This window comes from Pelmatolapia mariae, linkage group LG3_W (assembly GCF_036321145.2).
Source record: "Pelmatolapia mariae isolate MD_Pm_ZW linkage group LG3_W, Pm_UMD_F_2, whole genome shotgun sequence".
In the NCBI taxonomy this organism is placed as follows: Eukaryota; Metazoa; Chordata; class Actinopteri; order Cichliformes; family Cichlidae; genus Pelmatolapia; species Pelmatolapia mariae.
In genome coordinates, this window is record NC_086229.1 from 67,952,534 (window position 1) to 67,967,842 (window position 15,309).

Here is a 15,309-nt window from a genome sequence, read left to right on the forward strand (position 1 = left end):
CTCTGACACCTCAGACACTTCACACCTCCTCTATTCACCCTGCTCACTCCTCCCCACCCCCAACAACAGCATCCAATACACACTCAACACAAGGCTCCAGCCTGTCTCTCTCAACCACCCAGGTTAGGAGGGAACTGAGGAGGATTAAAGCCAAGAAGGCAGCGGGTCCAGATGGCATCAGCTCGAGGGTCGTCAGGTCCTGCGCGGACCAACTGTGTGGTGTGATGGAGCACCTCTTCAACCTGAGCCTGAGGCTGGGAAGAGTCCCACAGCTCTGGAAAACCTCCTGTGTTGTTCCAGTGCCAAAGACTTCACGCCCCAAGGACCTCAACAGCTACAGGCCGGTGGCTCTGACATCCCACCTGATGAAGACCCTGGAGCGGTTGGTCCTGGCTCAGCTTCGGCGCCTTGTGAGCTCATCACTGGACCCACTTCAGTTTGCCTACCAGCCTGGCATTGGAGCGGATGATGCCGTCATTCACCTCCTACATCGTTCCCTCGCTCACCTGGAGACCGCTGGAAGCACTGTGAGAATCATGTTCTTTGATTTCTCCAGTGCCTTCAACACCATTCTTCCCTCGGTTCTGAAGGACAAGCTGGAGAACTCAGGAGTGGACCATCACCTCACTACCTGGATTTTGGACTACCTCACCGACCAACCACAGTACGTGAGGACTCAGGGCTGTGTGTCGGACAGGGTCGTCTGCAGTACGGGGGCCCCACAGGGAACGGTTCTGGCTCCGTTCCTCTTCACCATCTACACTGCAGACTTCTCCCACAACTCCACCCAGTGCTTCCTGCAGAAGTTCTCTGATGACTCTGCAATAGTCAGCCTCATCACTGATGGGAACGACAAGGAGTACAGAGGACTGACTCAGGACTTTGTGGACTGGTGCCAGCTGAACTACCTCCAGATCAATGCCAGTAAAACAAAGGAGCTGGTGGTAGACTTCCGCAGGCACAAACATCCTCCACTGCAACCACTGAACATCCAAGGTATGGACATTGAGGCTGTGGACAGCTACAGGTACCTTGGTGTTCATCTGAACAGCAAACTGGACTGGACTCATAACTCAGACGCCCTCTACAGGAAAGGGCAGAGCAGGCTGTACCTGCTGCGGAGACTCAGGTCGTTTGGAGTGGAGGGCCCACTCCTGAAGACCTTCTATGACTCTGTGGTGGCCTCAGCCATCTTTTATGGTGTGGTCTGCTGGGGCGGCAGCATCTCTGCTGGGGACAGGAAGAGACTGAACAGGCTGATCCGAAGGGCCAGCTCTGTTCTAGGATGCCCTCTGGACCCAGTGGAGGTGGTGAGTGACAGGAGAATGGTGGCTAAGCTGTCATCCCTGTTGGACAACACCTCCCACCCCATGCAAGAGACTGTGACAGCACTGAGCAGCTCCTTCAGTGGGAGACTGCGGCACCCACGGTTTGGGACGGAGAGATTTCGCAGGTCTTTCCTCCCCACTGCTGCCAGACTCCACAACAAAGACTTTAACTGATCAAACACACACATCCACAAATATGCAATAACACTAATATGCAATAATCTTTTCTGGCATCGTTGTATTTTTACTGAGTTGTATATAACATGTGTATTCTATTTTTATCTTATTGTATATTTTATTCTACTGTGTATATAGTATTTTATTTTATTCTGTACAGTTGTGTACTGTATTTATTCTTATTTTATTTTATTCTAATTTTTGCTTCATAACTTTTGCACTGTCCACTTCTTGCTGTGACAAAACAAATTTCCCACGTGTGGGACTAATAAAGGTTATCTTATCTTATCTTAAATCAAAATCAGGACTACTTAGGACTTAACCAAGACAGATCTAGAATCAGAACTAGATGTTATCTCTGCCTCAGTGCTTTCTCAGATTTGCACTCTCTCATCAGCAACAACTCAGGGTTCAGTATACTGAGGAGAAAGATCTTGTCCAAGGAGACTTTAACATGCAGGCTACAGGAGCCAGTGACCTTCATACTGATAAATGAGCCTCTCTGTCTCGTGAGCTACGAATTAGGAATAGCCATGCACCACCCACAGAAAAGAGAATGATTTGGACATTTATAAAGTCAGCAAAGATGCACAGAAAAGAAGATCAGACACCAGCGAGGGAGTATAAGAAAGACAGACACAACAACATTTCATCCCCTATGTAGCCGGTGTATCAGAGAAACTCAGGAGGGTTTTCTCCAAGCATGACATCCCAGTGTACTTCAGACCCAGCAACACACTCAGACAAAATCTGGTTCACCCAAAAGACAAAACTCCAAACCACAAACTTAACAATGTGGTGTATGCTGTACAGTGTAGAGAGGAATGCCCAGACCTCTACATTGGAGAGACCAAACAGCCACTTCACAAGCGTATGGACAAGACAGAAGAGCCACCTCCACAGGACAAGACTCAGTAGTCCATCTGCATCTTAAGGATAAAGTACACTTTCGAGGATGTCAGTGTTCACAATTTGGACAGAGAGGACAGATGGTTTAAAAGAGGAGTGAAAGAAGCCATTTACGCCCACTGTGAGCGACCATCTTTGAACAGAGGCGGTGGTTTACGACACCAACTGTCTGCCATCTATAATCCAGTTTTGAGTTCCCTCCCCAGACGCCCTAACGCCCACTCACATCCTGGGCCATCTGTCCTCAGGAATTCGCATGATAAGGTGTGGCCAGGTTTCACAATGAGCTCACCTGAAATCCTGGCTGATTGGGACCCACACCCATTTTCATACCTCGGCTCAGGTGATTAGACTAGAGGATCATCAGGGGGTGCTTTTGTTCCTCTATGGGGGATACTCCCACTGGGTTTAAATCTGGGACTCTCCACCATTTGACATTGGAACTGAAGAAGCTTCTCGGATGAGAGGTGAAACGTCTTCAAGCAACTTAAAGAAGTCCAGACGCTTTTCTTTGCAAACTCCTTTGACTAGGGTTAGGGTTAATAATACATGTAGCTTCCTAAATGTAACATTCAGGATTATTCACTGCAGGTCCAGAAATCAGAGCTACCTCATCAGATCCAAGTGTGACGTCAGCTGACACACTTTACAGGAGATTCCATCTGAACTCTGTGGAGCCTGATCTCAAGGTTTTTTCGAAGTCTGACCCTTAAGCCAGAAGAGGATCTTTCTCTCTCTTCAGATTCATTGTGATCCAGTGATTTCAGTCCTGCATGATCAGGCAGAGCAGATAATGAAGTGAATGTTTTTGCACATTGGTAACAGTGAAACAGTTTATTTACAGCGTGGAATTTCTTTGTGTTGTACTTCAAAAAAGTAATCGGATTACAGTAACGTGTTACTGCCCATCTCTGCTGGTCACAGCTAAAGTTCACTTCCATGTGTGTACATTCATGTTTGTTACGATGACCTGATTGTGAGAAGCTTTTGTCACAGTGTCTGCACTTGTATGGTGTCTTTCCTGTGTGGATTCGCTTATGCTTTTTCATGTGCATTGGTGAAAGATGACCCACACTGGTCAAAGATGTGTTTTTTGATCCCGCTGTGGAAGAGATCATGTATTTTTAATGTACTTGGTGTGTGGAAGCCTCTCCCACATTCTTTGCAGTAGTTCATTTTGTCTCCAGTGTGTCTACGTTGATGTGGTTTTAGGTCCTGTTGATGATTGGAAGTTTTTCCAAAAAGGTCACAGAGAAACGCTTTACTACCACCACAGTGACGAAAGGGTTGAGAACTGGATCCATCTGCATCGCTCTGCTTCTAAACAAAGGCAGGGTAAGTCAGAGAATTCCATCAACGTTTTTATCCTGAACGCCGCCTGAAATAAAGAGCATCGCTGCCAACGTCCAATTACATTTTACTGTTTACATTATAACACTGAGCTTACTTGAAACAGATGACTCTTCATTTTTCCAAACAGTTCATTCAATATAATTCCATAAGTTTACTGATCAGACTTGTTCCAAACAATCAGGTTAAAATTACGGGATGAAAGGATAAATACATACCTCACAGTAACTGCACTTGTAGAGTTACTTTCTGGTGTGGATCTGTTGGTGTTTTTTCAGGTGATGTGGAGCTTTAAAACTCTTCTCACACAGGTCACATTTATAAGGTCTCTCCTCAGTGTGGGTAAACATGTGTTGTTGTAATTGTGCATCTGTTGTAAACAGTTTTCCACAATGATCACAGCAGGAAGCATCATTTCCAGTGTGAATCCGCAGGTGAATATTTTGGTACTTTTTTTCACTGAAAGTTTTTCCACAAAAGTCGCAGCTGTACGCCTTAATTCCAGAGTGGGTAACTAGATGCTTCTGTAACTTTCTACTTTGAGCAAAGGCTTTACCACACAAGTCACAGCTGTAAGGTTTAACTCCACTGTGGATGAGTTGGTGTCTTTTTAAGCTTCCAGCCTGGGTAAAAGACTTTCCACACAAGTCACAGCTGTAAGGTTTAAATCCACTGTGGATGAGTCGATGTGTTTTTAAGCCTCCAGCCTCGGTAAAAGACTTTCCACACAAGTCACAGCTGTACGCTTTAACTCCACTGTGGATGAGTTGGTGTCTTTTTAAGCTTTGAGCCAGGGAAAAAGACTTTCCACACAAGTCACACCTGGACGCTTTAATTCCACTGTGGATGAGTTGGTGATTTTTTAAGCTGTGAGCGAGGGTAAAAGACTTTCCACACAAGTCACAGTTGTAAGGTTTAACTCCACTGTGGATGAGTTGGTGTTTTTTTAAGTCTCCAACCCAGGTAAAAAACTTTCCACACAAGTCACAGCTGTACGGTTTAACTCCACTGTGGATGACTTGGTGTGCTTTTAAGTTTTTAGCCCCATAAAAAGACTTTCCACACAAGTCACAGCTGTACGGTTTAACTCCACTGTGGATGACTTGGTGTGTTTTTAAGTCTCCAGCCCGGGTAAAAGACTTTCCACACAAGTCACAGCTGTACGGTTTAACTCCACTGTGGATGAGTTGGTGTGCTTTTAAGTTTTCAGCCTGGGTAAAAGACTTTCCACACAACTCACAGCTGTACGCTTTAAATCCACTGTGGATGAGTTGGTGGGTTTTTAAGCTGTGAGCCAGGGCAAAACATTTTCCACACAAGTCACAGCTGTATGCTTTAACTCCACTGTGGATGACTTGGTGTCTTTTTAAGTCTCCAGCCCGGTTAAAAGACTTTCCACACAAGTCACAGCTGTACGGTTTAACTCCACTGTGGATGAGTTGGTGTTTTTTCAAGTCTCCAGCCCGGGTAAAAGACTTTCCACACAAGTCACAGCTGTAAGGTTTAAATCCACTGTGGATGAGTTGGTGTGTTTTTAAGTGTCCAGCCTGGGTAAAAGACTTCCCACACTCATCACATCTGTATGTTGTCTCTCCCTTTCTTCTGTGAGGTTTGTCGGCCTCCTGAGAGCGCTGACTTCTTGCTCCATGATGGTCCTGAAGTGACAGAGATACAAACAGAGGCAGTGAGAGAAATGCAGTCGTGGAACAATCTGACACTCTCTCCATTAGTGGAATCAAACATGTCAACAAACGCATTGTATGTGTGTTACCACCACTTTCTGGTGATAGTATCACATTACAATGATGCACTACAATGAGAGTTGTAATGAAAAATACATATTGAAGAAACCTTGATAAGTGGAGAAAATCTTTTACTCATAAAAAAATTGTTCAACTGATGATATTGTTGTTTCAATGTGTGTAGATAAAATATAATCTTTGTATTTTCTTGTAACTTCTGTGGTTTTTGGGTGTGAATGTTGATTCTGTATATATGGATGAGCCCAGGATGGAAAAGATAAACCTGCTGTTAACGGGTTTTTAAAAACCAACCAGCTGTACACACAGTTTCAGTAACAGTGTAACTGTGATATTTTTCTCACCTTTTGTGTTGAAGTCATTGTTTCCTCTGTAGTGGCTGAGCTGAGTCCAAATGGCTGAACTTGTTCCTCTGCTGCTCCACCAGACTCTCAGCTGGGACACAAAAAGTATATATATGTATTTTTTTCCTGATAAAATACATATATTTACTCCATAAAGCACCCCTCCAATAGCCAAACCCATCTGTGTTTTGTGATTGACATGACATTGGCCAATCAGATGAAAGAAAGAAAAGTTGGGTCAAAATTCGTACTTGTAACTTGCAGAGTTTCACACATATTTTTTGGCTAAGTCCACACACAAATTTTTTTTTTTTTTTTTTTTGTACGCGCACATTAATTCTTTTTACACATACAAATCTTTTTTACACACACAAATTCGTTTTACGCATACAAATCCTGATTTACAAGTACAAAATATTTATGACCACAATTTGAGCCCATAATTGTGGGATGTATGGGACCACGAGCACCGGACCACGCTTGATATTTGGGGAAATCGACGGCGCATTTGGAGTACACTTCGGTTTGGGACAGCTGTTGTCACGTGGGGGTGACGTAGTCACACTCAAAATGCGTACTTCAAGTGTGCAGTCTCCAAATTGGGACACAATCATAATCTGTGCGCGGACAGAAGAAGTGTCAGACAGACTCAGACAAATGACTGATTAACATGTGTTTTATTTTGTGAACGGTTCTTAAAAAGGCATTCCCTGTGAGTATACACTGTTGTTTGGCACTTTAATTAATAGCAGTCAAATTTATGGTTGTAGGCGGTTATTGGCTGTTAGGATTAGCACTTGTTTATGCAGTTTGTCACATATTTAATGACATAATTACTGATGTCACGAGAGGGGGTGTGGCCAGGATTTTTGGTTGAGGCGCCATGTTTCTGGGCCAAACAAAGCGCTAACGAAAGAGGATTGAAAGCACACGGATAACACCCGCTATGGTTCGTACTTGATGTGCGGTCGGTTGTAATGTTAGATCGCACGACTGGCAAGGGAATAAGGTTGAAAATGGTTTATCTTTTCATTCTTTCCCCACTTGAAAGCAACATGAGGCAGCTAATGTATCGGATGTTACCAAAAGAAGGCATCTAGTCTGGATAGCAGCTGTGAGACAAGCTGATATCCAGTTCTCTTCCATCTCCAAATATCTGTTGGTGTGCTCCAGACATTTTCATTCCGGTAAGTTATAGATATGTTCATATCACTCTTTATCCGGTCTTTAAGTCTGACGTGACTAGCCGTGTCTGGGCTCAAACTCCGCTGCAGGTCCATGAATCACATGATCACTGTGGCATCACTGAGAGTTGAAAAACTATCTAAAGTCTTTTATCTGTAATAAAATTATCAGCATTCTGGTCTACCATGTGTAACAATTTGATCGGTTAGGAGAGCGAGAACGATATCAAAACAGCCACGAAACGTCCCGCAGATATGTGCCCAAGGGAAGCAGTCAAGTGATGAATAACTGTTTTCCAGTATGTTGTTTTGCAATGTTGAACGAACTGCCAACTCTTGAGCCACGATCGCCCCGCGTCTTGTAATCAGAAGGTTGCCGGTTCGAGCCCCGGCTCGGACAGTCTTGGCCGTTGTGTCCTTGGGCAAGACACTTCACCCGTTGCCTACTGGTGGTGGTCAGAGGGGCCGGTGGCACCAGTGTCGCCTCTGTCAGTGCGCCCCAGGGCAGCTGTGGCTACAATGTAGCTTGCCATCACTGGTGCCAATGTGTGTGTGAATGGGTGGATGAGTGAATGTAGTGTAAAGCGCTTTGGGGTCCTTAGGGACTAAGTAAAGTGCTATACAAATACAGGCCTTTTTTTTTTTTACTATTTTATTGTATTTAGTTACTTACATTCTGTTTGTTTTAGGTAGAAAACAAACAGAATGTGGCATCGTTCGGACACCACTGTCCTATAGTGTCATAGGCACTGTTGTAAAGTCACAAGCACATTCACAACACAACTCCCTCCCATGTACATTCCTGTGTTAAGCTACTAATGTGTTATACACAAACACTGATATAATATTAAATATAACTAATAGACTTTAGAGTTTAGTTATTGGTGTCATGAACAAAAGTAATTTCATTATTTATTCAACTTAAAGCTCCACACACTAGTTTGTGTCATTATCCAGATGTACATAAGCATGATTACACAGTTTTACAATCATACCAAAACTCTGTCCTGAAAGTTTTCACTTTCTCTTTTGTATCAGACATACTGAGACAATATTTGGGATAAATAACCATGAAAACAATTTATTTATTCTACATTAATTTATTTATGTAGAACTGTTCCACTACATATTGAAAATGATATAAAAAAAGAAATTCTGTGAGAGTCGACAATATGTTTCCAAAGCATTGTCTTCTCACTATACTGTACATTTCTACTCAAGCTCATCTTATCCCAAACTAAATAAAATTGCTGTACTGTGTGTTTATGTATGTATGTATATATATATATATATATATATATATATATATATATATATATATATATATATATATATATATATATATATATATATATATATATTAATATTAGGGATGCAACGATACACAAAATTCACGGTTCGGTTCGGTTCGATACTTTGGTGTCACGGTTCAATATTTTTTCGATACAAAAAATGTTCATGCTTTTTTAATTTGTCATTTATTAAAATTATAAATATATATTTTAACTCAAAAGTACAGTTTTTAAATTTAATGTTGCTGAAACGACAAAGTAATAAAAACATAAATATCTGATGGAGAAATCCCTCATCTTTGGAAAAGAGAGTTTATTACAGAGAAATGGCTCTTTCCAAAATAAAAGCTATACTATACGCTTCTTCTGGGGTATACTCTCAGCAGCATATTAAACATATCAGGTCCCCATAAGGAGAATCATGTGCTAACGGCTGTCTAAATGACTCTGGTAAAGTTTGTAGCATGCGTGCTTGTTGTTTTTGTCTGCTTCCACTTGTCTTTGCACTAGGATGATGTCGGAGTAAATGTGCAGTCATATTCGTTGTGTTCCCACTAGTGCTGTCAGCGTTAATCTGAAATGACATTAATGCCACAACACGGCAAATCTCCGTTAACGAGCTACCGCGGATCGCCCCGTGCGTGGGGCTGGACAGCGTCAACACGTTAACGAGCAAACTGCGCTAAGCACTAGTTCCCACCCATGTAATTGAGCATTGCGTGGCACATCCGACATACTGTTTTAGTTTTGTCCATGATGCGCTTACCTTCAGGGTCATACTTCATATGAAGACCAAAACAGTTCCAAAGGCCAGATCTGAATGAGGGTGGGGGAGGTTCAATTTGCCATGTTGCAACGAGCTAAGCTTCTGTCTTGCTAGCTTGCGCTGCGCTCAGTGGCTCTGCGCTCGACAGTGCAGCCTAGGCGGAGTAGTCGAACGCAGATCCACTGAGCTCTCAACACAGACAGCATCGTCAGAAGAAAAGTTGATAAAATAAATTAAAAATTTTGTATTGTTCGATACACATGCGTACCGAACCGAAAGCACTGTATCGAACGGTTCAATATCGATACGAGTATCGTTGCACCCCTAATATATATATATATATATATATATATATATAAAAACTCAGGCTGGGAGTTTTTCAAAGCCTCAGGAATCTTTTGCAGGTGTTTAGAGTTAATTCGTTGATTCAGATGATTAGGTTAATAGCTCGTTTAGAGAACCTTTTCATGATATGCTAATTTTTTGAGATAGGAATTTTGGGTTTTCATGGGTTATATATGCCAAAATCATCAATATTAAAACAATGACAGGCTTGAAGTACTTCAGTTGTGTGTAATGAATCTAATACATATGAAATTCTAATGTTTATCAGTACATTACAGGAAATAATGAACTTTATCACAATATGCTACTTTTTTGAGAAGGACCTGTATATATCTATCTCTGGGTCAAAGATTCAACTTGCAGTTATTTACATTTCCTATCATAGGGCTGTTCGATATAACGATATATATCGGATGACGATATAAAAACGTCTATCGTTTCATTTTACGCTATCGTTTGTTTGGTGGTGTTTACGGCAATATTTTTTCATCATTTTGATGGTCTCTGTAGCGGCTATATTAATTTCTTAGTTTTCTCTTTCTCTTATATTTAATATAACCACACTACGGACGGACAAGCGCCTGTTTTTATGCATTGTGGTTAGCAACAACGACGGTAAAACCACGGTGTGTCCGCTTGTTTATTTTCCACATAAACCTTTCACAATAAAGCTCAAGATCCTGTTGAGACTTTTCAAAATAAACTGAATCACGTGAAAGAGTATTTACGGATGAGAAGCAAAAAAGAGCCGTCAGGTGCTAAAAAAAATAAACCTTAGACTCAAACGTTAGAACAGACTTTTCCCCACAGCACGCTGTGTAATAAATACTCAAAGAAAACGGCGGTCGTTACAACTAATGTCTAAAAATGTATAGTTTCATGCATCAGTTAAAACACTCGACTCCAGGTACGCGGCGCCCAGCTGGAAACACTTCACGCAAGTCGAGATGCCCGAGATTCACAGAATTTACAGAAAATGTTACATTTTTGTAATTTATATCGTTATCGGACAATAGATGTCTTAATATCGGGATATGAGATTTTGTTCATATCGCACAGCCCTGTCCTATCACCTTAAATCTTCACTGAAAGACTAGTGATGGGATTTCCGGCTCTTTTTAGAGAACCAGCTCTCTTGGCACTAAAAAGAGCTGGCTCTTTTGGCTCCGAACCGGCTCTTCAGGTTGTCTTGTTGCTTTAATTAATTTATTATTAACAACAATATAAAATTACGCACAAAAGGAATTACTAATGTAAGAAAACCTGTGGTTTTATTTATATATGTTTATATGTAAATATATACGGTGGCCCCTAGAGACAAAGCACGTACAAACTCCAAAGCACGTAAAAACTCCAAAACACATTTCTAGCGTTAACTGAACTTCCAAAACAGAGCTACCTAGATCCCTAAAATTACACAATTGAAAGCATATATGTATCGTTTGTGTATTTATACACAGGCACTCATATAAATTCAAATAATTGAAAAAAAAATTTTTCATTTACCTGTTACTACCACACACCAAATCCAGTCATTGGTACTTGCTGGCTTATGTAGCCACTAAGTTAACAAAAGCCTAACACTGCCCCTAACATCCTGGAGCAGTTCTGTTGTGTTTTTACGTGTTTTGAAGTTTGTACGTGCATTGTCTCTAGGGACCACCGTAAATACACTTTCATTTATACACTTCACATAAAATGTAATAAATAAATCATATAATACAAAAACCATTAGTTACATTTCAACTTTTACCTGTTTAAATTTTCAGCTTTTTTCTTTTAAAGAAATTTAAAGTGAAACAACACAAAACACTGGAAACCACAACACAATTAAAAATGAATATGCAAAAATATGAAAACAAAAAGAAGATACACATTCTCTGTCATATGGGCCTGCATGAACAAATTGTTAAGGTTCAGATATTGAGGAGGAATCCAAAATAACCACCCCTGATCCGGCCGTGTGCAATTAGACGGCATTTTAATGAATACACGCAGCGTGGAGCCAACACTGTACAGATTCAGTGTTGAACTCTCTTACAATAATCAAAACACAATATTTATAGGGGTGAAACAGTACAGCCCCCCTTTCTGTTGCCAGGCAGAAACCAAAACCACAATGACTTTTAACATAGTTTAAAAGAACATCGTCGCGTCTCCATCCAGGTGCCTTCCTGTTGTCCCCGGACGCTCGCTTATCGGTCTGGAACATCCTGCAGCTGCTTCTCAAACAGTCACATATGCACGCACAATCTTGCAGTTGCAAGCAAAACATAAGATTAACTTTTACCTATATAACTGAGTCTATCTACGATGTGTGTGTGTGTATGTGTCAGCCTCTGCTTGCACTTTGTTTCACCTCTCAGCTCCCCAGCTAGACCTTGTAACCTTTCCACTAGACAGAAGGCCAGCACAACTGAAACTATGTGTGTGCATGTGTGTATGTCTGTACATACACGCTGCACCTTAATTGACCTCCGCTTAAGCAATCAGGCTAAGGCCATCCTGTGTGTACTGATCTTGACTTATATGTGAAATGTATAAAACAAATGTTTCAATCTAATACAACTACTTAAAGCTTAATCAGCGATAAATGCATAAAAGACACCCTACTCTTAACTTGCACTTAGACTCTGGTTTCAGTTTCGCTTCTGCAGAAGCATGCCTTGCAGAAGTGTTTCCTGTCTCATTTTGGCACAGAGTATTTCCTGTCCCTGCAGCTCAGTTTCTCACCCACTGAAGACTTCAGTGTGAGAATATAAAAACATTCAAAAGCCTTTAAAATTATAGATTCAACTCAACAGTTTAAAGTGGTTCTTCTTGGACCTGTAATAAAGACTAATATAATACCAATATGTTTGAACATCTGAATGCATCCGCATGCAACATCACTATTAATAATGAAATGGTAATGATGATTATAAAAATAGCAGCAAATAATAGCAGTAAAATATTTCTCCTCTTGACAAAATCCTTTATCATCCACAACTGAAACTAGTTTTGGATGACTACTAGAACTTTCTAATGTGACGTTGTTGTCCCTGGCTCTCTTTCTCTGTCTCTCCCTGCAGCTTTGTTCCTGTGCCACTGCCAGTGTAACTACCCCCCCCTTACCAGCCCAAAGCACAAGGCTCTCATGTAGTGATGGGATTTCCGGCTCTTTTTAGAGAACCGGCTCTTTCGACTCGGCTCACTAAAAAGAGACGGCTCTTTCGGTTCCGAACCGGCTCTTCAGGTTGTTCTGTTGCTTTAATTAATGTATTATTACAATAATAAAAAATTATGCACAAAAGGAATAACTAATGTAAAAAAAGTGGTTTTATTTATATATGTTTATATATAAATATATACAGTGGCCCCTAGAGACACGTACAAACTCCAAAAAGCACGTACAAACTCTAAAACACATTTCTAGCATTAACTGAACTTCCAAAACAGAGCTACCTAGATCACTTAAATTACACAATTGAAAGCATATGTGTATTGTTTGTGTATTTATACACAAGCACTCATTTATATTCAAATAATTAAAAAAAAAAAGTTCATTTACCTCTTACTACCACACACCGGTCGTTGGTACTTCCTGGCTTGTGTAGCCTCTAGGTAACAAAAGCTCAACACTGCGCCTAGCATTCTGGAGCACTTCTGTTGTCTTTTGTACAGGTTTTGTTATTTTTACGTGCTTCTGAGGCTACGTCCACACATACACGGGTATTTTTGAAAAACACAGAGTTTCCGTTTTCGCTTTAAAAAAATAATCCCGTCCACATGGAAATGCAGAAATGAAGGAAAACGCTGCTAGGAGCATGCCAAAGCAATAGGTGCCGATATATATTCCTAAACGTGTAGAAATGTTGGCCAATCAGAAGTCTAGAAACCTCGGTGGGAAATAGTAAACAAAGATGGGGCGTAGAAGCAGAACCGAGTCGTATGTGTGGAGGGACAGTAACTGTGTGTGTATATGTAAGCATTTAAACACTGCAGAGAGTACAATTAACAGTATTGTAGAAATGCATTTCACTGAAACAGAACGTGGTGCACAGTGTGACGTCAAAAAAGCGCACATCTTTGACGCTGCGTTTTCTCCGTTTTCCTCGTCCACGCGTAAATGCAAAAACTGAGTTTTCGAAAATATCCACCCTGACAGGCATTTTTAGAAATCTCCATTTTCAGTGTCCGAAAACACCGTTTACGTGTGGATGAAAGGTGCAAACGCATAGAAAAATCTCAGTTTTCAAAAATACCCGGGTACGTGTGGATGGGCTCTAACCCATTTCGTTCGCAACGGACCCATCACTACTCTCATGCCAAGTGAAAAAAAAAAAGAGCGAGAGAGAGGGTGAGAGAAAGAAAAGAAAAAAAAACACGACTCCCAATAAGGAGCCGGCTCGCGTCGTTCACTTCAAAGACCCGGTTCTAAGACCCGTTTCATTCGCGACCGACACATCTTAATTGGGACCAGAGGCAGACATTTGAAACACCCGGGGCTTAGCCCTAAAGGGTAGTATGCATGTGGGATTTGGGGTTGGGTTCAAAATCAAAATCAGGACTACTTAGCACTTAACCAAGACAGAACTAGAATCAGAACTAGATGACAGTAGCACTAAAAATCATCATAGACCTGCACTACACTTATTTTTTAATTCTACCAAAGTACACTATTTAGAAAAGTTTATATAATTATTTAGCCTTGTTGTGCAAACAAGCCTGCATAACTTAATAAATGTAGAAATTGAGAAATAACAAACCTAAAAAGAAACACTAGGTACTAGATACATGAGTACCTATGATACGGTGATACTTTTGGTAAACAACCATTTGACTAACATGTGTGTCTCACCTGCTCTTGTTCCATCTCTGTTCTGTCCTCATTCTCCATCTCTCTCTCTGTTCCTCTCTCTCTCTCTCTGCTCCTCTCTCTCCCTCTCTGTTCCTCTCTCTCCCTCTCTGTTCCTCTCGCTCTCTCTCTTTGTGCTGACAATCATCAAATATACAATGGAAACCAGATATTTACAAACTCTTCAGATCAAAACACAAACACTTTTTTAATTGTAACATCAAATCAGACTAAATGTTTATTTTTTTAGATTGATAAATATAAAAAACATATTTGTTAACTTTAAGAGTAAAGAGAGAAATTGTCTGTATTTCTTAATTGCAAATGGCACCAAATTGTATTCAAAATTGAGCCACACTTATGGAGCTCCACAATTCTTTTCCTGGTGTTTTGGTTGACATCTCTTGATTTTCCCATGTCAAAGAAACAGGCTCTGTGTTTTGCCTTATATGCATCCACAGGTGTGCCACCAATTTACTCACATGGACTCTACGAACCTATCAGAAGCTTCTTCAGCTCAGAATGGAATCATCTGGAGTTTTCTTATTAATTAACAATAAACTTAGTGTATATGTACTCCTAAATTTGATGAAAGTGATAAAAAATAGACAGCTCTGTCTCTCTTTATTCTGACATTTAACTAATTCAAAAGATATTTCAATATTTATTTATCCAAAACAAAACAAGTTTACTCTAAATTGATGTTGTACAGTAAAAAAAAATGTTCTTGTGTTTTCCATAAAGTGTATGTAAATAGCTGGTTTAAACTGTGAATATACTGCTGAAATTCCTCTTGTTTTGCATAGAAATATACTGAACAACATACAAAGCATAATATATAAAATAACATCTACCAGAGCTTTTTCTTTGAAAGAAGCTCCTTATGTCCATTCTTGTATATCAGTACATTACTGAAACTGGTAACAACTGAAAATATGAAATAAACACACGTAAGCTAAGACTCTCTAAAGAAACAGCATTGTTGTTGTTCGGCTTTTCATTTCACCATTTGTTGAT

General features: G+C 40.6%; 2 protein-coding genes across 5 annotated transcripts in view; one reads left to right on the forward strand and one right to left on the reverse strand.

Annotated features, from left to right (window-relative positions):
* The window catches only part of LOC135932091 (zinc finger protein 99-like), a 36,547-nt gene that overhangs the window by 7,359 nt on the left and 13,879 nt on the right, over window positions 1-15,309 (forward strand). The window lies entirely within an intron of this gene.
* LOC134624756 (zinc finger protein 234-like) lies at window positions 2,023-14,333 on the reverse strand. Of its 3 annotated transcripts, XM_063469787.1 has the most exons (4): window positions 14,296-14,333; window positions 5,869-5,959; window positions 3,983-5,419; window positions 2,023-3,734 (listed from the first exon to the last, which is right to left on the reverse strand). In XM_063469787.1, exons 2-3 carry the CDS (start codon window positions 5,884-5,886, stop codon window positions 4,007-4,009), a joined length of 1,431 nt encoding a protein of 476 aa, XP_063325857.1. In that variant the 5' UTR covers window positions 5,887-5,959; window positions 14,296-14,333; the 3' UTR covers window positions 2,023-3,734; window positions 3,983-4,006. The 3 variants fall into 3 exon arrangements, with proteins under 3 accessions (XP_063325857.1, XP_063325855.1, XP_063325854.1); XM_063469785.1 differs by lacking the exon at window positions 14,296-14,333 and having other exon boundaries at window positions 5,869-5,974; XM_063469784.1 differs by lacking the exons at window positions 5,869-5,959; window positions 14,296-14,333 and having other exon boundaries at window positions 3,983-5,512.